General features: G+C 44.3%; 1 protein-coding gene across 8 annotated transcripts in view; it reads right to left on the reverse strand.

The window, feature by feature from the left end:
* The window catches only part of ABLIM3 (actin binding LIM protein family member 3), a 103128-nt gene that overhangs the window by 60891 nt on the left and 16023 nt on the right, over positions 1-26214 (reverse strand). For all 8 annotated transcript variants that reach the window (XM_037044957.1, XM_037044964.1, XM_037044963.1 and 5 more), the window contains one exon: positions 2481-2618. In XM_037044957.1, the coding sequence (XP_036900852.1) occupies positions 2481-2618 (138 nt within the window). The remainder of the gene's footprint in view (positions 1-2480; positions 2619-26214) is intronic.

Here is a 26214-nt window from a genome sequence, read left to right on the forward strand (position 1 = left end):
TCAAATCAATGGAGTGGACCAGAAGGAAGAAAGAAACATCCAACCAGAAAAGAATGAAGAAACAAGAATTCGAAAAAATGAGGAGAGGCTTAGGAACCTTCGGGACATCTTTAAACGTTCCAACATCCGGATTATAGGGGGACCAGAACGAGAAGAGAAAGAGCAACAAGTGCAAAAGTTATTTGAACAAATTATAAAGGAGAACTTCCCAAATCTGGCAAAGGAAATAGACTTTCAGGGAGTCCAGGAAGCTTGGAGAGTCCCAAAGAAGTTGGACCCAAGGAGGAACACACCAAGGCACATCATAATTACATTAGCCAAGATTAAAATGAAGGAGAGAATTCTAGAAGCAGCAAGAGAAAAGGAGTTAGTTACCTACAAAGTAGGTAGTTACCTACAAAGGAGTTCCCATCAGACTGTCAGCTGATTTCTCAAAAGAGACCTTACAGGCAAGAAGGAGCTGGAAAGAAGTATTCCAAGTCATGAAAGTCAAGGACCTACATCCAAGATTGCTCCATCCAGCAAAACTTTCATTTAAAATGGAAGGGCAGATAAAGCGCTTCTCAGATAAGGTCAAGTTGAAGAAGTTCATCATCACCAAGCCCTTATTATATGAAATGTTACAGGGACTTATCTAAGAAAAAGAAGATAAAAATATGAACAGTAAAATGACAACAAACTCACAATTATTAACAACCACACCTAAAACAAAAACAAAAACAAACTTAGCAAACAACTAGAACAGGAACAGAACCACAAAAATGGAGATCACATGGAGGGTTATCAACAGGGGAGTGGGAGGGGGAGAGAGGGAGAAAAGGTACAGAGAATAAGTAGCACAGATGGTAGGTACAAAACAGACAGGGGGGAGGGCAAGAATAGTACGGGAAATGTAAAAGCCAAAGAACTGACATGTTAGAAGCCATGTCATGACCCATGGACATGAACTAAAGAGGGGAATGTGGGTGGGAGGGGGTGTGCAGGGTGGAGGGGAGTGAAGGGGAGAAAATGGAACAACTGTAATTGCATAATCAATGAAATATATTTAAAAAGACTAAAATTGCAGTCATACCTCAAACCTCCTTGTAACAATTCTACTGCCTTTACCTTTAGTCCGACCTCAATTCTGGGTGATGTAAAAATGGTCACTTACCAAGATACTTTTATAGGTCAACTTGCATTAAAGGGGTTTGCAAATTCTCAATGTAAAATTTAAATCACAGCAATTAAAATATGTCCCATATTCGCTTCCACAAAAAAATTAGGGGAGCTCAGTGCTGAGTCCAGTTAGATCCCAAGGAAAGAAATTTTTCTCAATGGCAGAGGAAGCCAATCTCAAATTGGATTTTGCTCAATGGCAAAGGAAGTCAATCTCAGATACATGAAGCATGGCTGGGAGCAGTCACTAAAATGAAAAGACTTGGGTATCTTAATTGACCCTAAATTCAATATACATCAGTGGTGCAGAGTGATTCCTCAGGAAGTATCAGTCACATCAGTGCAGTGCTTGCTGTACTGGCAGACCCTGAGTGCTGGGGTCTGAATGGATCAAGGAAGACTGTGGAATGATGATACAAACTGGAATCATTTCAAATGAGCACTGATTTAAGGACATGCAACGTAATGGGGCATGAGGAAGATCTCGCTACCAGTATGTGAAGGGCAGTGACAAGGAAAGCACACACAAAGTGCTCATCAGACTTCATGAAGACAGAACTAGAACCATCAGGTGCAAATTACAGATTTTGGGTCAAACCCACAGGACAATCCAAAATCAGAATGGCTGCTCTGTGGAATAAGAAGCTTGGAAATGAATTCAAGACAGGGAGGTGGAGAGTCATTTGTCACGGACACTGAGGAAGGGCCAGAGGTGTCTCTGGGCTCTTTCAGCTGAGTCTCTTACTTCCTGCTACTAGCTAACCCTCTTCTTTAGGAATTGTTAGCTCAGTCATGTCTAGGATTCTAGAAATCAGCCACAGGTAAGCCATAAAGATTAGAGGTAACACAACCTCCATCCACTCCCAAATTTCAAACCTTACTGAAGTCAAGATGTACCCTCTCTCCTGTTAACGTTAATCTTTGAGGACTGTCACACTTTCATAGAGCAGATGTTCACCTCAGAGCCATGTCAGATTTTAGGCAGAACAGCTTGCTCCTTCATTCACTCTCAAACTGATTTTTAGGCACGGGGCAGGATTCTTCTAAGAGGCGTTAGGTAAGCTTGCAGGATTGCCATTTCCACCCTGGGATCACCAGGCTCCCTCTTTCTTCCACATCCCAACACTTTCTGTCCACTTCCCTCCCTCTTCTCACCACACCACTTAAGGGAGAATTATCAAAATAGGCTCAAGGAAAGTCTCTTTCAGTCTTTACAAATAACTCAATTGCCTCTGTTTGTTCTGCCTATCTCCATGGCATGTCCCTGGGGTGGAAGCATGGTCAGGAATCTGAGAAGGGGGCTAGGAAATTGGGCCTCTTACCTTGACAGGTGAAGCATCTGATGTGGAAGTGGTTATTGTGGACACGAACCACTTCCCCTTTGCAGGTGTCTCCACATCGGTAGCACTGGATGACGTTGGAGCTGCCCCGGGGATTGTAAGGACTCTGCTGATAAGGAACTGCAGAAAGAAATAAAGAGATTTACCATCCAGAAGGCCCCCATTCTTTAAAAAGTCTTCCTTAAGACATTATTATAATCTTAACTTGAAGGAAAATTGGAAATGGTGCAAAGGATTAGCAAAGTACCTTCACTATACCAGGCTGAATACACCAATCTAAGGCACCATGAGAAGGAGGGTGGCATTAAGATGTGAGCACGTAAATCTCTTTAGGCAGGCAGAGACTTATGAGTGAGCACACACTTTCCTTGCAATGATAGAGGCCAAATTCAAAAGTGAAGAAAAAACAGGCAGTAGAGTACTTCAAGGGAAATAATCCAGAAACACCATTTCTTGGGTGATCTCTGGATCAAGGCCAGGGGTTTGGGTCCTGCAATTGACTTGTGGGTCTCAAAGAACTGGGTTGCTGATGCTACCTCCAGTGGGCCTTTTTGTTAGGCAAGTTACACCCCCTCCCCATACCCCAGTTTTCACATCTAGGAAAAGAGTGTGGTCAATGGTGGTACCAGCTTCCTATGAAAGGTACAAAGGGAGGTACTCTGGTTGGAAGAAGGTTGGCAAGGGGACTCATCTTAAAGGTGCCTTTGAACAGCATTCTCCAAAACATGGAGAAAATGTCAACAAGGGAAAAGGTGGCAGAGATGTGAAGGGGCTGAAGCCACAAGGGGCAGAGCTCAGTGGGCGGCATCTCACTGCATATAAGAGCTCTTCTGGCCCATCAAGTCTGTTGTGCTCTTGCTTTGACCTTCTCGTGGCTGCTTTTCTAACTCTCCCTTCCCTGAGGTAATACTTTGCTTGACCATTCTAAAATCTGGTCATCTGGGATTTAATCACTGTAGGCACCTCTCTAGAGCTCAAAAACCTTAGCTTTGGGAGGGACAATGGCAGCTGTGTGGTTCAACGTCACCATGTGTAAGCTGTTGGGACAGCCATGCCAGTGAGGAATCAAGTTTTCTCTCTTGCAGGCAGACCCCAGTGGCACCACGGAGAGAATGCCTCCGTGACTGCATTCTCACGCAGAGTGGAAGTAACAGTCTCAGAACTTCTGCTCGTACTCTATTAGGGGAAGGCTCACTATTGTCCTGGCTATAAAGATGACCACCTGATCACAGGGGAATTGCTGTTTGTTTGTTTGTTTGTTTATAGAAGAGCAAAGGCTATTTATTGAGAGCTCTCAATAGCTGGGAGCTGGCCTCCACTACTGGCATTTTGGTAGAGACTGAAAGGCAGGCGGAGGAGCGGCAAGCTTTCCGGTGGGAAGAGGGAAGGACCCAGTTTTCCCTATGGGCCTGGGGCGTTCTAGGTGGCCAGATACAAGTGGGGTGTCCTGTGTGACTGGTTAGGGGTACACATTTGACTCTCTCTAGTTGGTTTTAAGTTGCAGCAGAGACAAAATTTAAGAATGAGACCTGGGTGTTACACTGATTTTTTTGACATTCAATATTATTGTATATTAGTTTCAGATGTACAGCATAGCGATTAGGCATTTATACGATTTGCAAAGTGATCCTCCTGATGATTCTAGTTAGTACCCACCTGGCAATACAAAGTTTACAATATTATTGACTATATTCCCTATGCTGTACTTTATAGTCCCATGACTATTTTGTAACTACTAATCTTTCCTTCTTAATCCCTTCATAGTGTCTACCATTTAGACATGTAGACTTACTGGCTAAACTCTCATATTATAAGTTACTCTGGACTCATGAGAACCTTGAACTGCAAAGGAACTTAGAGATCACCTGGTTCAGGGGCTCTTGGCCTGGTGTGGTAGTTATGTCTGTTCACTGAAATTTGAATTTGTTATTCTAGGCACGTGGAGCATTGCACATGGTGACTTGCTTGGCAATGAAATCTAAACAGCAGTTGTGTGTCACGTCCAACTAAAAGCCCTATGTACCAGTGTGCAATCTGTCGTATCACCTTCCCCATAGCGTGGCATCCAGTGATATCCAAGGTGGTGTGCAGGATGCATCAGCTTAGATCCCTGACTAAGGAATCAGAGTCTAATCCATGATGAACATCTATCATGAGCAAGGAAAAATTTCTAAGATTTTTTTTTTTATTGCAGCATATCCTGACCAATACACCTGGGGTTTAATACTTCTCTTTAATTAAATAGAAAATTTGGTGTTATGTACATTTTCCTATAGCTTTCTTCAGGTTTCCAAAGATGACCTCTGTGACCAACTTAATCCATTCTCATTTTTTAAAAGACAAGAAACAGGAAAGTAGGACTCTCCATTATCTTCCACTCACAGGGATCCTGAATCGCACATGCTCTGTAGGGCGGAGAGCCACTTTCTTGGCCCTGACTGCTGCTTCTGATGCTTCTGACCAATGTGCTGTCTGAACTGGGAGAATAATACCCACACAATCTTTCTCTAACGGCATTCATGCCCCTTAGCTAACTCGGTTTTCCTGTTTCAAACTTAAGACAAAAGTTAAATGAGTCATCGAGTTAACTAAATTGAGTTAACTTATTAAATGGATTAATACACATAAAGCATTCCAAAACATGCTTTAAGTGGCCCACAGGTACCCTGACCATCCTGTCCTCCCCATACCTCAGAGCAATCTTTCCTGACTCCCCAGAATGTCCACTTTAGTTCTCTTTAGTCCTATTTCCTTTTCTTCTTTTTCTGATTCCTGCTCAACATCCTTGGAAAATATTTCATTCTCCCCTCTCCCTAATTTGTGAGAAAAATATGACCCTGTTTATGTGGGCAGTGCGGCAGTCTTCCTACCGCGGAGGGCGACTAAGCTGCCGGTCTTAAAATAAAATAAGAACAAATAGTACAATCACCATTGGTGATCAGAGCTCTCGAAAGTATCCAAAAGTCCCCCCAGAATCACTCCACAAATTTTCATCTACCTCTTCTAACTCAACTGTTTTATTGCTCAAGAACCAACTTCCAAGATCAGTTAGATTTCTTCCTGATTTGATTTTCTGGGGAAATGAATTGTGATCATGGTCTTCAGTGAAAACTGAGCCTCTGAACCACACAGATAAAAAGGCAAAAGACTAGAGGGGGGGGATGGATTGGGAAGGTGGGCTTTCTGGGGCCATTTACTGATGCCCGGCCTCGACTTTCTTGCGTCCTCCAGGATGAGGGTACTGCTTTGGTGATGCTGACTGTGACAAGAAACCCACGAGTGTCTGATGTGTGTGAAAAGTTCCATGGATAGAAATGCATGCATCGTTGGTGTGAGCTCTTTCGGATTGCTGATGTAAGCGGTGATTATACAAGGGCAGTCACGTAGCAGCGTGAGCTCTCAGCCGTGTGAAGCCTTTCTCTCTCCAGACAGTACGGGCAGGAACTGTGGGGGTCAAGAGGAGCCATGCGGAAGTATATCACATCTGCTCCTGCCTGAAGCCACTTCATTTCCAGTAAAATTCTGTATCCTTGGCTAATTAAATCAGCCACTTAATTCTGTGTGTGTAGGTATATATGGAGGATGTCTTTCTTCTCACCAATTGATAACCTTCCCCTACCCCAAAACACTAAAATTTTATTGTTGACTTTCTGCTGGCTATTATTTCTACTAATTTTTAATCTCAGAAGACATTAAGTGATTCATCTCAGAAAGTCATGTAATTTATGACATTTGTCTTATGATTCAAACATCTTTTGAATTCTAAGTTGACTTACACATGAATTTTCAAACTGCCTTATGTGTTAGGATCTGCCCATCCTTGAGAGCAACACCTGAGGGCAGCCACAGCCTCAAAGGACATAAGCTCTGCTCACCTGTGAAATAATCCATGAAGTTCAACAGTTTAGACACCCGGATCCTGTGGTATATTTCTAATATGTGTGCAGGGAATCCCTGGCTTCTGTTCCGTGGCCAATAAAGAGCAGCCAGGAGAGACACCGGTTACTGGTCTGTAAGCAGTGCTGTCCTCAGGACTTGCTGAGTCATGGGAATGTGCTCCATCTATGCTGTCCAGTGCAACAATCACTGTGACCACTGTGGCCATTGGGCACTTGAAATTTGTGTAGTGTGACTGAGGCACATAATTGTACATTTTATTTAATTTTAATGAATGTAAATTTACACTTAAGAAGCAGCGCGTGGCCAGGGGCTGCCATAGTGAACAACAAAGCCTTAGAGTTTCGCAGGTGGAACACCAGGCACCGAGAACAGGCAAAAAAATTAAACCTGCTTGAATTCTATTTGTAGAAAAATAACAAGTGCCTATTAATTCAGGAATTTTTCCTCAGACGTAAGTATTTTTTTAACCCCTGAAGAGTTTAAAAAAATAATTTGCAGTGGGAACCATTACACAGACATTCCCCCATCCTGAATTTGATCTGGAAACAAAAGATTCTGAGCAGTGAAATAAATACTGATTTTTTTAAATAGCGAAATTTTAGGCACTTCAGGACTGAACATTCTTAATCTTTCCAAGAATAAAAGCAAGAGAACCAGTCAGCAATGGCTGTCAGTATAATTTTTTAAGACAGAATATCAGCTGGTCAATGCCTGAGATTAAAAATTAAAGGTCTGAAACAGAGTTCCGGTTTATGCGCCTATCAAATCTTTAGCATTCTAAAAGCAAATACAGTTTAATTCCATAACTGATTTGCAAGCAGACCTCTCCCCAAATGCTACAAAGGTGATTTCAAATTGCTGCAGCACAACCACATATTGGAAGGGGAGGGCTGACGGGCCTCCTGGTGAGTGGAGAGGCACACAGGAGGCCCGTGCAGCATCCAGCTCCTCCACCGCCTCTTCCTCCCTCACTCGGTCCTTCATCTCCTGTGTCTCTCTCATGGGTAGAGCTGAGGGTGACCTGGGTTCCAATTCTCTCTCTGCTGTCACCTAGTTTTATAATCCCGGGCAAATCATCAAACTTCTCCTGGCCTCAATTTCCTCTGCAGTCACTGAGGGGCTTGGAGACAATGATTTATAAAATTCCTTCCAATTAAAAATTGGTTTGGGCTCCCTGAGTCCTTTTCCTGTGCTTCTTTCCCTCCTTCCATGCTCTCTTCTCTCCACTAACTAATCTCACTTTTAAACTAACTGTGTTGTGTGTTATCAGATTTATTAGTCACCTTTAAAGGCAGATAATGGCGTACTTTCTCTCTTCTAAACAATATGACCTAAGTTACATTCCCTTTACTGATGTGGTGCCTGCACAATACTTTTTCCTCCCCTGAGGGTCACTTGACCTTGAGATAAAAACGTTCCCACATTCTAATAGAGCTTTCTCTAAACTAGTCTTTAAAAGGTAGAAGCATCTACACTATGCGGGGGTATAATTAAAAGAGTGACGAAACTGACTTGGAGACAGTTTAAAAACTGTGAATAATTGGCTCAAAGTGTAATAAAAACAGTGGGGCTTCTGGTTGAACCGTGAAAGTCAAGCAGAGAATGAACTGATTCAGCAAGGAGTGCACGACAGCCTGGGGCCCAGGTAAACACGCATGTGTGGCAGCTGCCACGCGTCAGCTTCCCACCGCTTCATTAGAGCCCCAAGTAGCCTGGGTGTGTTCATAGGGATTTGGTAAACACAGAGGAGGAGACTGCAGTGTGGACCCAGGCATCTCACAGGTAGAAAGGTGCCGGCCAGGAAGGTTAGGGTGGGGTCTGTATATACAAGTAGTTACCCACAGTGATCTGGGAATAGCTCAGGTCATTTGTGAGTATTACACTAAATTATATAAAAGTGCTTGGTACACTGCCTGGCATGAGCTTGGCCTTAAATATTAGCAATAATTACATAAAGGACCTCTGAAGCTGTGCATTCCTACCTCCAATGCAGTGTAGGAATTCTTTCCAAATTACCCCCACCACTTGCTACTGAGCTTGGCTCGAACACTGTCAAATCCATTTTTGGACCAGTCCATCTTGGGCAAAGGTTTTCTGGTTTTCTCTCCTTGATGACCGCCAAGAAAACACCCCTTGGCCCCTTCTTGTTCACCGCCCTAAGCCACTTCTCCTCCCCCTTTCTCTGAGCGCTCTCTGTTTATAGGTTTCTGTGGGCCGCAGAGGTGGGTGGCTGACATGCTGCTGATATTCCTGCAGAGGAATGTGTGATGTGGTGTTTCCTGTTGTGGGGATGACAGGCTATGATTTATGTCGTCCAGGGTGGTGTATTTTGGGCACATCTGCTGTTTCCAGAGAGACATGCTCAAGTGTTTGTTGTGTGTGCTTAGTTATACTAAGTGAGTAATCTTTTCTGAAAACTCTGATAGGGAGACACTGAAAGCCGCTTTTGGTGACCTCTAAGGGTCATGCACATGTCATCATGTGTCATTACATCTATGTTCATCCTGTGCATACCTAGAACCAGGCTTTTAGAGCAGTAAGGGACTGGGAGGTTCCCTATACACTGGATCGTGGTCGGCAGGCTGGCAGGAACCATGTTTGTCGTGTTTGCAGCTGCACCCGCTGTACCAGGCATATAATAAGTGCTCAGTAAGTACTTGATGAGTAAACTAAAAAATAAATTAAAGGAGTCCAGTGGTTTCACTTAACAAATGAGAAAGCTGAGGCCCAGGAGGGAGAAGGGGTTCATCTGACACACCTAGAAATTTCTGTTTGCATCAGTGCAAGAGGGCATCTGTTCTAGAACCACAGGATGAAAGACAGGGCAACCTAGAGGGGCAGCTGGGCTGGTACAGGGTCTCAAGGCCATGGAAGAGTGGAGAGAGAATCCATGAAAGACTACATCGCCATAGATCTGGAGTCACGTAAGGTTTAGCATTAGAGTAGGTGGTCTGGGGAGTCAGCATTCCAAGGTGCAAAAACGGAGTAGGGTTTAATGAAGCCATGCATGAAGAAGTAGGAGGGGTACATGCTTAAGGAAAGGTCTGGAAGGATAAGACATAGTATTTAGAGAGTGGTTACTGTCAGGAACTGTGCCAAGCTATTTGCATATGTTATCTCACTGAGTGCTCATAACTCCTGAGGGGATATTATTATTATCCTTATTTCACAGAGGAAACCGAGGCCCAGAGAGCTGAGGTCACTTGGGCAAGGCCCCAGTCAGTGAATGGCAGAGGTGGGATCCGAGCCCAGGCAGTCTTACTCTAGAACCTGAGTTCTCACTGCTAAGCTCCACTGTCTGCCACACAAAAGTGCCTCTGGGGAGGAAGTAGGCATGGGGGAGGCTCAAGAGGGTATCTAATTTTTCTGCCAACAGTAATCCTCCATCCATTATCCAGATGATTAAAAATGGGTGTGTATATACTTCACAAAGATATAGGATAATGAAGGAGGGCACTACAGTGCAGACCAGGAAACTGGGAATGGCCGTTTGGCATCTATGGCAGAGGAAGAGGCTGTGGTTGCCACCCCGAGGCCCTGCCTCCAGCAGCTTCCCTGGCACCAGCAGGTATAGCCTGATAGGCATGCATGCTGGGTCCCTGGGAGGGGTGGGCTCTGCAGGTGCTGGCAGCTGCAGCGAAGCAGAGGTAGGGGCACCCTGGGAATTCCCTGGTCTTTGCACAGATGGCCCTGGCCTGGCCATAGTTTCCTGTGTTAGCAAGTCACTAACACAGTCTGTCACCCCAAGACAACATTGTGAAACCTCTGCTGCAACAGAAACTCCTCCACAGCCGCTGTCTGACAGGCTCCTCAGCCTGTTCCATGGCATGGTGTGCAGTTGGCAACATGGCTTACGCTCCCTTCTCCAGAAGTGTGTTGTCAGGACATGTGTCAGAACGGCATGCTCTTGGCCAGACAGACTGCTGTTGCTTGACAGCCAGCTGCCATGCTGTGGCTCCAGCAAGAAAGATCTGGGCTGGACCCAAACGGCCCTTCACCACGGCGGGCGTCACAGGCAAGGAAGCCGAGCTGCCTTCCATGATAGGAGTGATGCAGTCTTCGCTTGTGTGAAGTCACTTGGTAAAAGGAGAACTGCATTTTGCTGTACAGATATAATGCCATAGAACTAATTTTTCATTTATTTCTGTTTCAATCTTATGACTATAAAAAAAGAAAGGTATATATGTCTGATTGCACTCAATGAAAGACTTTAAGGTGAAAAAACCCCATTTCTTTCATATAACTTAACTAGATCCTACTTCATGACCAGCAGAAAGTAAGTTTCAGCCGGTCTGCCCCCGCCCCACCCTGCTGTGGCTCCCTGGGGGTGCGCCTGGCACAGCGCAGGGCCTCTTTCTAAGAACTCACACAGACCCGTGTTCTCATTTCTTCCCCGAGGCTCCCCTCCCCATCTCTGGGCCAGGGAATCGTTTTTGTTAGCAGGGGTCAAGGAGCCCTTTCTGCCTTCTCTAATTAAGGCCTTCTCTAGAATATTAGCTTTGTAATAAATCCTTCCTGTTCTCAGGGCGCAGACTACTGAAACTGAAAAGCCAGGAAGCGACCCCTCTTGTCTCTATCCTCTGCTGCCCATCCTGGCCCTGAGGCCTCACTCACTGAATAGAGGGAAGGCGGCAAGAAGGGCGGGTAAAGGAAATACCAGCTAATATTTCAAAAATACCATCTTGCTACACTTCATCATGGGGCTTAAGAATCTGATATACAGAACTGTATATCAAGAATGACTGTAAGAATGACTGTAAGAATGACGGAGAAATAGGCAAGATTTGACGGGGCAGCCCCCAGGGTACTCTCTTGCCTCTGTTCTGTCCTATACAACCTTTATAAAGCCCTGGGGCAGGGGCACTGAGGAGCTGTAAAAGCAGCTACTCAGCTAACGTGGGCAGCGCAGCGACTACATGCCAGGCCCTGTGCTAAGTGCTTCCTACCTATCATCTCATTTCACTCTTACAACGACTCCAGGGGACAGACACCAACCAAGTGACCCCTATTAGAGATGGGGAATCTGAGTCACAGAGAGGTAATCTATTTTCCTGGAGCCATGTTTCACGCCCCTGTTAGAATTAGGGTTCAGATGGGCACCAGTGGTCCTAGGAGAGGATCACTTTCCTCCCTTTCTTCTCCTGAGGGGCCTTCCCAGCAGGTCTTCCTCTTGCCCAGCAGGTCACGAGGTCACAAAGGGGAGCTGCCCAAGCACCCCAGCAGCGAGAACAGGGCTGCCTCGCATGGGGCTTGTGGCACCCTTTCCAACATCTCTGTAGCTTATTTGAAAACACTCTTTGGGTTTCGTCTGGGGTCCTGGAAACCGTGCTGGAAATAGAGGAACTTCAGGAAACCAGCAATTGTCTTCGTGCTGTGAGTGACTCAGTCCCTTGGCCTCTGCGCCAGAAGTTTTAATACTTATACAATGTTTGCTTCCTGAGACACTGATAGGCAATCAAGCCCTGATATATCGTGGAGAAATCCAAGGCCATCAGCTGTCACCTGGGCTCCCCTTGACCTACAGGTTTTCAGTATCAGAGTGGGGGGCATAGAGCAAACATCTAGTCTAGAGGTTTCCACTTTTTTCTTATAAAGCTACGAACTCTTCATTGAAATGATGAAATGGCCTCCAGGTTACATTGATTCCACTGTGAACCAACCGTGCATGGAATGCGAACGCATGATGACATTCAGGGAAAGCCCCTAGACCGGCTGCTTCCACTGGATGTGGCTCCCAGTCATTCTTTATTTGGGTGGCCTGGTGTTTGTTTTTAAATCCTTCCAGATCACCATGGTTCCTGCCTCTTCCTTCGGCTTCTCTCCTGCACTGCCAGGTGCTTGCAGGCGCTGGAGTTGTGATCCTGGCATCTAGAGCCCAAAGAGCTACAGTGGGTAGGGCCTGGCATGTCACCTACTTGTGACCCCCCCTTTCCACAAAGTAAGGATCAAGCACCTTCTGCCCCATGTCCCCACATTCCCACCTTTACAGATACAGCCCTGAGGCTTGCTGAGGGGAGGAACTCGCCCAGGGTCCCCTTGATGCTTGCCACACCAGGACCAGGAGGAAGCCACCTTCTTTTCACAATAGGAACAGTTTGCTTGAGGGCAGCCTGAAGTGAGGGGTAGGTGACACAAGTCAGGGAATCCTCAAAGCCATCCCAAGCAGCCTGAGTCCTCGGGGGCAGAGGTTTTCTGGAAGCCTCCTCTTTGGTGTCTAAAGTACTTGTCCCACTGCTCCAAGTTCTACAGGGCTCTCCTTGATGGCCTCTCCTGTCACCCACTCCCTGGAAGCTCCTACAGCATGACTACAGCATTATAGAGGCCCCTCTCCCAGCAATCTGACCTGACAGCCAGGCCCAGGCCTGAGAGGGTAGCTTACCATCATTCTGCTACATCCTGTCATCCTCCTCTCCTCCCCACCGCCTGCCTCCCTCCCTCTTGCCTTTGCCTGCCTGCCTTCCTTCCTTCCTTCCTTCCCCCTCTCTCCTACTAAGATTTCTATTAATATCTGGTTCTTCCTTGTTCCCCAAGAGGGAACCAGTTTCTTCTTGTCTTTACTCTGCTATCAGCTTCTTGGGAGGCCTCAGGCAGGACACTCCCTATGTTGGGGCCACTGTTTTCTTATCTATAAAGTAAAAGGGTTACATTCTGTGATCTTTCAATTTCCTTTCAAATCCAATAGTCTATGCATCTTAAACATGGTTGCAACACAAAATACTTTCAGGGGCCAGGCAGATAACGTCAATGGAAAATTGAGCCCAGAGGACCAAACTGGTAAGACTGGCCTACTTAAAGGAGAACCTACTGTGCCCCAGCAGATTATTGTCTCGCAAAAACATGTCAAGGTCCCCAAGAGGCCCATCTGTGGGGGCTAGATTCTGCCTGTGGGCCAGCAGTGTGGGATCTCTGCATCCAGACAGATAGATGACCACACGGTCACTTCCAATTACCATCAGAGAGAAGTCACGTGTTCACCACATGCCTGTAGGTTCTGGAAGAACAGGAGACTCCTGAAATGAGGTCTTCAGAGCCCCAGGCTGGATAAGAGAGCACCATGTAAGAATGTCACTCTTAAGGCTTCAGTGACATTACTCAGGGAGAGTGTTTTAAACTTGTTTTTGGACCATGACCCACTGGAAGAAATTAATTTTGCCAAATGGCCCTGCACACAAGCATGGAAATAAAAGTTTTACAAACAAAACTTACTCTAGGTAAGTAAGATGATATGATATGTCATCTTACACATGATATGTCCTGATATTTTTTCTATTCTACTCCATTGCAATACTTTATGCCATATCATTAAAAATGTTCATAACCCAGAGGTGAAAAGAATGATAACAATCATTTCAAGTTTATACCGTCCAATGGTACCCACTAGTTATATGTGGCCATTCAAATTAAAATTAATTCATGTTAAATAAAATTTAAAATCCAGTTCCTCAGTCATACTAGCCACACTTCAAGTACTCAGTAGCCACATGTGGCTAGTGGCAGCTGTACTGGGTAGCACAGAAACGGAACGTTTTCATCAATGTAGACAGTGCTAGTAGACAGCCCAAATTCACAATTTGCTAAGGAAGAAAGCAAGGCCCCAAATCCCTCAAAAAGATGTGTCTGAAATTGTGAATGCATGGTTGGGAACAAAGGGATGGAGCCTCAAAGGTGTCTACCAGTGTCCCCAACAGGAATAAGAATAGAGAATGGGCTCTTGCAGCTTTATCCTCGCTACAGGATTCACAGCTCAAAGTCTGTGTCCTGCATTCCGTACGTAAGGTGGTGGGTCAACCCCCACAGAAAAACAGAAGCAAATTTTAATTGCGCTATGGGGTATGTTATGGAGTAGTTTCTGTGGGCCGGTGGGGGAATAGTATATGAAACCTGTTAGATCCTGGCTTTATGGGATTGGGCAAGAAGCTATGTCACTGAGCTTTAGTTTCCCCACATGTAAAATGGGGATAATAGTATTTACCTTCCAGAATTTCTGAAAGGATCAGAAGTTATATTCTTAAAGCACCCAGCACATAGTCTGGTATATTGTCAGTGCTATGCCAAAGATTGCTATAGTAATGATAACAACAGCAACAACAATAATAAAATGAATCAAACATCACAGAGATATAAAGAAAAACATATCTCCTACTTCAAAGGAATTCCAGGACGAAGTAGGGAGATTTTTTTAATTGTATATTTAATGCAGAGCCCATTACAGGGTACTGGCAGGCAATCAATTCATACTTTCCAATAGAATGAACGATGAATATATATCCCTAAATGCAATAATCTAAGGCAGAGTTTGGTAAAGGAACCAAAGCAGTCAAAACATGGACTGCTAAGATTTTTGTGAATTATTCCTGATTAGGAAGGGGGAAGAGAGAAAGAAAAAAAAATAGAGGAAAGCACAGTGGAGAGATGGTATTTTAATATTTTTAATAGGTTGTTGATACACAAGAAGTCAGGACATGATGTCACCAAGAAAAAGGAAAAAAAGATTGAACAACAATAAGAAGAAAGATGAAAAATACTTCTTTTGAAATAAAAGATTTTAGAAAAACAATGGTTCTCCTCCCAAAAATCAAAGGACAAAAGTTGTTATTTTTTTTATCTTTAGGAAACAAAGCATCATTCAGTTTCAGATTGAATTTGTATAGTCTGGGGGAGCAGGGAAAAATATTTACTTTCTTGTTTGGCCCATGTATGAGGCCCTGCAAACAGCTTTTTTTCATCCATAAATGCAGTAGACATCTGTTGTTTTGCTTGTTCAGCATCTGCTTTCTGCTTCTTCTGGCAAAAGAACTTCTCTTTCCCGTGGGGAACCCATTCCATGGGGTTTGGGTGGGCTGACTTTGTTTCAACACAGCACTGGAAAGCAGCCCATGCCTAGCCAATCAGAGAACCCCAACCCTGATGTGATTGGCAGGCACATGACCTAGTCTTCTGTCGGGTTTTTCTGCCGGAGCTTTTGGAGAAGCCTTCTGGGTTGCTAAGCCAGAAGAAGGTAGTCTGGGGTGCCCAGTGCCATATTGTCCCCCATGATGAGAGAGCCTGCTACAGACGGAAAGAATGAACAGGTCCCTGAGTGCAATACTTCAGTCTGTGGATCCTGACTGGCCTGAAGCCCTTGTGCTTATGAACTTCCCAATTATACTAATCGGTATAGTGTAGTCTCTTTCTAAAAAAATGAGTTAGTTTGACTTAGGGCTTTGTCACTTGCAACCAACTACTTACATCATAATTAATCACAGTTTTTTATCTAAATCACACTCTTATCAATTTAAATTAAACAAATATTCATGGACCACTTTATGCTGGACCTTATGTATCTAACATGACCCAGAGCATCTGGGTGGGAACAAAGCCATAGATGAGGTGCATAGGTCCCTGCCTTCAAGTGACTCACACTCCAGCAGTGGAGAGGGTGGGAAAAGTGCTAGGAGAGAGGAAGAGGAGAAAGGCAGGGGACGCTATTGCTTCCTCTTCAGCAGACATTCATCTCTTCATCTGCTGACCTTTCTCTCCTGTGGGGAGACCACTCTTATTTATCCTCCTCTGAGAAACCATATCTCCTGGGAAAGGCTGTGATCTCTCCCAGACTTGAGGAGGGCATCTTGATTGGTGAAACAGATTCTAATAGTCTCATTCTTTGACAACTGTTGACTTAGGCAAAGGCGTGTGATATACTCCTGGTCAATGAGGCACAAGGAAGGGAATGGAAGGTTTTCTTTAGTTTTCTTGGCTTCTGGAGGTTGCTGTTCACCTGGAGTGCTATAACTGCAGCCTACTGCAGGTCTCTAAGGGAAGCCACCTGAACTGGAAAGAATCCAGGTGCTTGAGGATGACACTGAGCCTCTGAATTAACCTTCCTTGGATCTGCCCCTCTTTGGACTTTCTGATCTGTAAACTAGACATGTCTAGGTTGTTTAAGCCACCCTTGGTCCATTGTTGCTGCAGGCACTCCATAGAACCAAGGGTACTATGCTATGGGAGCATCCCAGAAGTTAGGGAAAGCTTCCTGGAGCCACTCTGGAGATGAGCAAGGTCAGACAAGCTGAGGTGGGTGAGATGGAGTAGTCCATTAGCAGAAGTTGGTGGTGGAAGTGAAATGGGAATAAACTCCATAGGGGCACTTTTTGCTGCATGAATGTTTCTCAAAGTCATTAGCTAACTATCTATTTAGCTGGGAGGAGGTGCGGATGGTCAATGTGCAGGTTTTTGGGCCCCACCCCAGACCTATCAAATTGGACTTTAAATTATAAACAAGCTCCTACGGAGGGTCTTTTGTTCACTAAAGGCTGGGAACCCTTGGGTGAGTGATCCACAAACTCACATAATCTTTGGCACTGAGATGAGAATTTTAGAAATCTTGATATCTTATACTAATGTGTGTTAAAGTGCTGTTGGAAAACATGCCAAAATCCTGAATATTAAAGTATATTTTCACTGATGTCTTTGCCAGCCTTCAGAAATGTTTAAAAAAGTCTCCTGGCACTGAAATAATGTACTAATAAGGTAATTAAACACACATTTAATTCATTCAACCCTGACAGATGGTTTTTGTTTTCTAAAAGTTAGTCTTTTTCTTCATCACCACCAGCCTGGTCCCAGCCACAAGCATCTCTCACTGGGTCTACCACAGTGGCCTTCCTACCACATGGCATTTCTAGCTCTCAGCAAGGGTCAATTTCCCAATCCCCTCTGGCCCCACCCACCATTTGGCAATGGCTGAAGACGTTTTGGTTGTCACAAGCAAGGTGTGTGTGTTACTGGCACTAGTGGGTAGAGGCCAGGGGTGCTACCAAACATCTTAAAATGCACAAAATAGCCCCTCCCCACTCCCCAGAAAGAACAATCTGCTCCAAGATGTCAGTGGTGCCAAGGCTGAGAATTCCTGCTTTAAATGGGCCCCTGCCTCCCATAGATCTCAGGCCAAAGGCCCTTCACAGGCTCCCCCACTCTGTCTGGTTCACACAGTCCTGAGCACCATTCCTTGGTTGCATTTTTCAGTACGTACTGATGACATCAGTTGTGATTATTTGCTGAGTCTCTATTTCCTTCATTAGACTCTAAGCTCGATGAAGGCAGCGATAGCATCTTTGAGCTCACTTCTCTAGTCCTAATGCCAAGCATGATGTCTGGCCCATAGCAGGTCTACAATAAACATTTTTAATAAATAAAACTGCGTTGTATAAATTCCGATGCAATCATAAAACATGTTAGCATAACTCCTGTCTATAAGGAAATTACAGACTTGCAGGGAATATGAGAAAAATTCATATTACAACAGAAGCATTCTGTAGGACAAGAAAAGTACAGTAGCAGCAGTTCAGAAACTGTCTGGTCTTAGGACTCCTCTACACACTTAACATTTATTGTGAACCTCAAAGAACTTTTATTTGAGTGAGTTGCATCTATTGATATTTACCCTATTAGAAATCATATCTGAGAATTTAAAAAAAAAACAAGATGCAGACATTCCATTGGCTGTCAGAATGATGACTTCGCCATCTATCAGCTCCGGCAGACCCTGCTCTAGCCTCATGAAAGAATGGGAGTAAAAGAAGCAAAAAGTTGTTAGGATTGTTATAAAAATAGCACTGATCCTGTGGACCACTCAAAGGATCTCAGGGATTCTCAGAGGTCCCTGGAACAACTTTGAAAACTTTGTACTAAAAGAATCCTAATGACACAGAGATAACTTCCTAGAGAAGTATCAGGCCAAGATGGGTGGCATCGGGACACCCAGCTCACACACACTCCTGCTGGCCCACTGCAGGGCTCCACAGCAGGAGTGGACAAACTATGGCTCCAGAATCAATTCTGGTCCACTGCTTGTCTTTTTAAATAAAGCTTTATTAGAAAACAGCCATGGCCATTCATTAATGTATTATCTATGGCTACTTTTCTGCTAAAATTACAGAGTTAAGTAGTTGGCCTGCAAAGCCTAAGGTATTCTATCTGGCCCTTTCCAGAAGTTTGTTAACTCCTATTCTTTAGAATATGTATAAATATAAATATTTCAGTAAAAAAGAAACTTGATTTCAAATGACTTTTTAAAAAGTGCACCTCCCCACTCTTCCATCAGGTGGGGTAAAAGATCATTTAGCTTGGTGAGCCATACTGACACCTTTGATTCCTAACCCTGCAACATAATGGGAGACTTAGGGCAGGCCACTTACCCATTCTGGGATGCTAAGGAGGATGGATTACACAGGGAAAACTTTCCCTATGGTCAGGGTTACCCAGAGATGAAATGGACTGCCTTCCTAGGTAGCAAGCTTCCCATATGTGAGAAGCTGGCTGGGGCTACATGATTGCCAGGCTCGCCAGAGAGGAACCAGATCCTTAGGAATCAGATGGAAACTGTATTAAACTAGGGAGTGCAAACTCAGTGCTTAAGAGGGTAGGTAGGTCATGCAAATGAGCGAGTGGGCTGGCAAAAGATGAAAAAAGTGGGAGATGTGACCAAACAGGCAGGGACAGCCCCAACTTGGTTTCAACTGGTTCTTGTCACATGGGGATGTGAACTCAGCAAAACCAGAAATCTGGATTTTACAGTAAAATCTCCCAGTTTTTATAGCATGGCTCAAATATTAAACAAAAAACAAAGAACACCATGTGAGTCAAATAAAACACATTTATAGATCATTTTGTCACCCAGACCAGCAGGATGAGATGAACTTTTGTGCCTGTGCCAGCTTAAATGTGCTTTGATTCTAAAATAAAAGCAATTCCCTACATTTACATTTATTGAGGGTTTTTTGATTGTCAGTGTCTTGACATCTTACCTCATATTTTTGTATTTAATTGCACAGTAAGGACTAGAACCCAGGACTTCTGATGCCTAGTCTAGTGTTCATGTTATGGGTACAGGATCCACCACACCAGAACAAAGACCTGAACTCAGCAGAGTGGACTGGGTGGAGTGAAATGGAAATGGGCAGTGAAGGCCGAAGAGATGATCTGACTGCGTGAGCAGGAAGAGAGCTCAGAAACACCAGGTGCGGTGGACGTGACGAGAGCAGCGTGCTCAGGCAGCGTGCTCAGAGAGAAGACAGCCCATTGGATCTCAGGAGCAGCTGCTCCACCCAGACTTTCCCTCGACTTCAAAGGTCCAGAAGCCAATAGATTCCTGTTTAACTTGAGTAATTTGAGCTGAGTTTTGGTCACTTGCAATTTAAGAGTTCTTTTTTTAAAAGATTTTTTATTTATTTATCTTTAGAGGGGGAAAGGGAAGGAGAGAGGGAGAGAAATATCAATGTATGGTTGCCTCTTGTGCATTCCCTGCTGGCAACTGGCCTGCAACCCAGGCATGTGCCCTGACTGGGAATCGAACCTTGATCCTTTGATTCGTAGGCCCACACTCAATCCACTGAGCTACACCAGCCAGGGCCTAAGAGTTCTTATAAACACAAAATATTAAGGTGGGGATTAAAATTTTATAGTTTTGTTAGTACAAGCACAGCCATAGATGATATGTAAGTGAATGTGCATGACTGTGTTCCAATAAAACTTTACTTACAAAGACAGGCAGTGGCCAGAATTGACCTTTGAGACATAGTTTGCCCATCTGTGCCATAGAATTATTCACTGGGCTGGAAAAGAAGTGTGTGTCTATGCAAAGTGTCCTGATGCCACCCAGATTTCAAGGCCAGCTCAGAGGTTATGTGGCAGAGGTTATTAGACTAGATGATCCCTTCCTACCAGGAGCTTTCAAGATGCTTTGGCCTGATTTGTCTCAGGATATAGAGGCAGAATCTCCACCTCCAATTCAAGCAATGTTTTGAATGGAACACACCCTCCAACAAAATGCCTCCAACCGTAATTGCCAGTTCTATAACTGAGCATATGTTGGTGGAAGCCTCAACTCACACTGAGCCAGTTAAAATGCAAGAAGGACAGCTAGCAGATCTTTCAAGTTAGAGTCCAGGCTGTTAATTACTTTTGCAAAGAAATACATAAACACACAGATGGCAATTCTAGTAAATATAATCATCTACATATAAATATGAAAATCTAACCCAGTTCTCAAGGCCTATCTTCTATGAAACATACTTCTAGAAATATTTCCAGATCCCCCTCTCCTCACTTCCCTCCAAATATGACTTTTCTTTCTTTAAAACCTCTGGGCATCATGTACTTCTTACGCCTAAGCAGTGGTTCTCAAACTTGGGCATGCATCTGAATCCTGGGATACCTCATCAAAACAGGTTGCTGGGCCCCACCCCCAGAGTTCCTGATTCAGTAGGTTTGAGTGGTGGCTGAGCTCTCAGGTGATCCTAATGCAGCCACTGGCTTAGAGCATAGAGTACCCTTTAATATTGTCACTTTTGTGCTTGCTTTATTGCCCAGGCAGATTGTAAATTACTTCAGGAGGGATGCTACCCATGTCTATATACTCTGGAGTGTTCTTGTGGGCATTAAACAAACATTTAGACACGCCATGAGATGAAATGAAGAGTAAAGTTTTGGTCAGGATGAACTTGACAGCTGTTTCCTACAACAAGTATTTCTTGAGCCTACAAGGAAGGCAAATGCAACAGACTTGTTCCTAAGACTTGTAAACAGTAACCAGTATGGGAAATTTCTGTGGCTAACCCACACTGTAATAGATATCACAACATAGTCAAGTTCAACAATCTGGTGGAAGACCAAGACCCAAATGAAATCCGTCAAGTGGTTATGTAGCTTTTCCTATCCATAATGTGGTTACTGGGTATATGTGAGTGTGTGTATGGGGAAATAACAGAAAATAGAAATGCTAAAGGTTATCCAAATGCCCTTTGTAGGGAATCCAAGAAAAAAAGTGTGCTGGGAACCGGAATGTCACTGTATTTGGAGACAAAGTCTTTTAAGAGATGACTAAGTTAAAGCAAGGGCATCAGGGTGAGCTCCAATCCCATACGACTTCTGTCTTTATAAGAAGAGGAGACGAGACATGCACAGAGGGAAAACCCTGTAAAGACACAGGGAGAAGATGACCATCTATTCTACAAACCAAGGAGAGAGGCCTCAGAAAAAATCCAGCCCTGCTGACACCTTGTTCTCAGGCTTCCAGCCTCAAGAACTATCATAAAGCAAATTGCCCTTGTTTAAGCCACCCTTGGGTGGAATTTTGTTATGGTAGTCCTAGTAAACTGATACAGATGCCAGATTATTATTTTAAATAGTACAAAGGGTACAAAGGCTACCAGAGGATCAAGACCACGGCATACCTATGGAGCAGAAGATGTGCTGTATGTACCATCTACTCCTGGCCTCAGCCCTATCATGTTATGCCTGGAGGATCCAAACAGGTCCTAACTGGCCTCTTTCCCCACCCGTTCTCCACATGGGAGCCAGAGTGATGCTTTCAAATGCAGATCTGATGACGCAAATGTGAGATGATGCTTAATCCTACTCCCACCTCCTCCAGCAGCATATAACATTCTTCAGTGCCTTCCCTTTGGTCTTGAGGCAAAGCCAGAATCCTTGTTAAGGTCTGTGAGGCCCTGCAAGGCCTCTCCCTGCCAGCCTCCACCATCTTATCTCAGACCCACCTCCCCTTCAGCAAGATGACAGCCACACTGGCTTATTTTCTTCTCCCTTGAACACATCCTGCTCCCTCTCAACGCTGGGAGATTCCCACTTCAAAATGTACACACGTGTTACACCTGGAAAATGCACGTTGAGGCAGATGGCTTTGGCAGGAAGGAGTCCTGGGGGCTCCTGTCCCACTGCCTCTGCCACATTAGTCACTGGTAGAAACTGTCTAAGGGGCAGCTGAAGTGTCAGAGCATTGAACTGGGGGAACAGTAAGGAGTGAGGCCCACCACGCTGTGCGCAGGCTGTTCTCCCCAAACTAGAGCTGGCGGGTCCTGGTGACAGGCACCATTCACCTGGGAATTGTAAAAGGAGCTGAGGGGTGAAATTCTGGGCCTGTCGGCCAGAACGAGTCACCTGCTCTGATGGGCATGATGAAAGGGCCCTTTCTTTCTGTCTGGGTTGCTCACTGTCCTTCCAGACTCGAAGGGAGGAGAAAAGCCTCTACCCTGTGCTCACTGTCCTACATGTCTTTTACCATCACTTAATTATAGAAACTACACTTTCTGGGTGAGATAATGAAATACTTGGTTGAACACAGGACCTAACAATGGGATGAAATACTTGAAATGAGGACAACTATATGTAAGGGTACTCGATTCACAATGAACTGACACTTTTTACCTCGCCCCACTGACCTATAACCCAAATAAAGCTGGATTTGCCTTGTGCTCAATTTTTTTGCCTAGAGTTATATTAACATTTAATGAAGAAACATAACCAGCAACCAAAAGCAATGAATAAAAACAATTCAAATACATGCTGTCTTCTCTTTCAAAGAGTAACTGAGTGAAGAAGACAGCTACTTAATAACTAGCAAAACAGAGGCTAACTCAAAGGCTTTTTCACTTATTGCCTCATTCAATTATCATTAAACACAGGAGTCAGACAAGAGGACATTCTTCCTGTTTTACAGATGAGAAAACTGAGCCTTAGGGAAGAGGAGAGAAGCATCCAGACTCCAGCCCATGCCTTCTAACACTGAGGTCAGAGCGCTTTCCTTCCTACACTCACACACACATGCCCCACGAGACTTCCCACCATTCTGCATCCTAAAATGTTGTGTCTATTTCCTGGAATGAATGTCAGCCAAAAAAAATAATTATTGCCAATATAAGTTCACAAAGTCCTAAGAGAGTCATTAACATTTTGATTTTCAAGCCCTAGTTAAGAGCTCAGAAAAGAAGGGACAAACATCAATGAAGCATATAAGCATTTTCACTCTCTCAGCCTCTCTAAACTAGATTAATGCTTCAAAAAAAAAAAACCCTACCAGAATACTACCCCCCTAGCCAAAGAGGCGTTTTGTCCCTATTTGACTCCTGGAACCCTGGTATAATAATTAACGTGGGCCAGAGGCCCACACTCATTGGCACAGGGCAGATTCTCAGATGAGAAACAGAGTAGCCCCAAATCCCACTCACATAAAGGGCTTATTGACATTATCTATTGAAAAGAATACCGATTTCAAGGGAGACAGCAAGGCAGAGAAAAAACAGAAGTTTGGCTATGGAGGAAGTAGGAGGAGGAAGGGGTGCCTGTCTCACCTGTCTCAAAGCCCCTACCAGAGCATTTTCACCAGAGCATTCCCTAAGTTCATACCCTCAAGTGGACTTTGCTGCCACCAAAGAACATTTCCCCATAGCACTGACGTCACGGAAGCCAAAATGATCCAGGTCAGCCAGCACATTCCAGGTTTAAAACAGAAGGTTTCAGAGAGTCCCTGCAGGCAGATTAGCTGTGGGTGATGCCCAGGAGCCCTGAACTCAGGGACAGCTGCTTGGCCTAGGGCTGACTCCATCGAGAGAAGCGGCCTCAGTGAGGGCAATGGCTTTCAGATCCAGAACCTCCTCCCCAAAAGGTGGTATGATTAGAGGAAGAGAGAGGGAGGGGATTAGGCCAAAAAGCTCCCCAAGGTGTGTCAGAGGTCTGCAAAGTGCTGAATAAGAAGGTGGATGTGGACACGGGCATTCATTCCATTTGCTCCTGGGTCCATGCTGGGCATGGGTGTGGAGGGCCCTAGAGATGGAGCAGACTCTTATATGTTAGATAGCCAGCCTGTTTGTGCTACAGATTCTTCTTGACCTAGAGAAAGATGAAGAACCCCAGAGGGGCCGTACAGGGTAGCTATACAAGGTGTCCCTGCCTTTCTAAGGACAAGGTACCCTAAAGTTTCCCCGAGTCCCTGACACAAAGGCTCCTCCTGAGTGAGCCTATTACCTGAAACTAGCAGTACCCGGTGTCACTTTTCTGGCACCCACCAGCCCAGGCGAGACCTGGCTGCAGGCAGAAAGTACCAAGTCAGCACAAACAGGTAAAATCCACGCACTAAAGCTTATGCCTGGTGGCACAGTTATTTATTCCGCAATGTTTACTGGCTAATTTCTAAGTGCTAAGGACTGGGGATGTGTATTATTTGTTGAAAAGAATATGGATTTCAAGGGAGACAGCAAGGCAGAGAGGAAGCAGAAGTTTGGCTATGGAGGAAGTAGGTCGGAGAAGAGGTGCACATCTCTCTATTTCAAATAAAACAAGCATGTTTCCCTTCTGGGAGTTTACAGTTCTGTGGGAAAGATCCATAGTAACTGTATAAACAAATAAATAGGTAATTACAAACTGTGACAAATACAATGAAGGAACAGAGTATGTGCTGGGGACAGGCAATCTGAAAGTAAAACATTTCAGCTGAAATGTTAGTTTTGCAAGGAAGCTATGGAAGACCAGGGGCAAGAACAGTGTAGGCACGTGCAAGGGCCCTGAGGCTAGAAGGCACAGGGTGAATTCAAGGAGGCCAGGGCAGCTGGAGTTTCAGGGACTGGGAGACACCGGAACAAAATAGGTTGAAGAGAAATCTCTTGAACAATGATTAAATGTTTACCAAGGACTTCCCCAGGTGTTAGTATAGTTGAAATAGCCATTTGAGGTAAGCAAGGTGAATCAGATGGGCCCCTAGAATTGATGAGGTTACTAGCAGATGTCACAGAGCTAGTAGGAGAGCTGAGACTTAAGTGGAGTCAGTTCTTCTGTGTCTAAGCCTAGGAGTCTCCTAAAGGCCTCCCTCCCCACCATCTTTGTGTATGTGTGTATTTAATTTATGAATAATGAAATATATAGATTATAATTACAATGAGTTTTGATAAATATATAAACCCATGTAAACGGCATCTCAATCAAGATAGGATACATTTCCATCACTGCAGATAATTTGCTGCCATCTTTTGCAATCAATCACTCCTGCCTCAACCAGATTGGGTGTCTATCCACAGATTAGTTTTGTCTGTTCTTGAACTTCATACAGTGGAATCATACAGTATGTGCTCTTTTATGTCTGGCTCCTTTCACTCAGCATGTTCTTGTGACTCATTCACGCTGTGGCGAGTACCAACAGTTGGTTTGTAGTATTCCATTGTGTAAATGCATCACAATTGATTTATCCATTTGTCTATAGAGGAACATCTGGGTTGTTTCCAGCTGTGGGATGTTATGAGTTAAGCTGCCAGGGACATTCTTGCACAGATCTTTTTGCAGGATCTATATTTTCATTTCTCATGGGTAAATAGCCTAAGAGGACAGTCGCTGGATCATAGGCAGGTCTGTGCTGCGTTGTGAAGAGACTCATGGTTTCCCACAGTTGTGCCACTTTCCATTCCCAACACAGTGTAGGAGGGGTTTTCGCCCTTTTGGTGGGTGTAAATGGTGCATTTAATTGGCATTTCCCCAGTGACCAATGACATTGAGCACTTTCTGTGTGCTTATTGAGTATTTGCTTGTGTTCTTTTGTGAAGTAGCCATTAGAATTTCTCACCCATTTTTGATGCTTTAAGTGGGCTAAGAAGTCATTGCCTCCCTTAAGGTCCTAAGATATCCTGTAGTTTTTTCTAGAAGCGGTATAGTTTTGCTTTAGTCGACTTAGGTCTATGATTTGTCTCAAATTAATGTTTGTGCATTGACATAAGGGACAAACTTGTCAAGGATGAGGACTCCTTTATTTTTATTTTAGTTTTTACTTTTTATTTTGGCATAACTTGCATAGAGTCAAGTATGCAAATCTTAAGGGTAAAATTCAAAATTTTTTACATAGGCATATATCCACACAGCCACATTTGTGTCATTTGAGGACTCCTTTTTAATGTCATAGATTTTGGTAACCTCTCTATATTGTTGTTACATTTAAGTCATAGTTATGGCAGCTTTTTGTGGTGTTGAATTTTCTCAAACCCATGCCTTTGACAGAATA

Source organism: Sturnira hondurensis, unplaced genomic scaffold (assembly GCF_014824575.4).
Source record: "Sturnira hondurensis isolate 20B ecotype Veracruz unplaced genomic scaffold, ASM1482457v3 Scaffold0004152, whole genome shotgun sequence".
In the NCBI taxonomy this organism is placed as follows: domain Eukaryota; kingdom Metazoa; phylum Chordata; class Mammalia; order Chiroptera; family Phyllostomidae; genus Sturnira; species Sturnira hondurensis.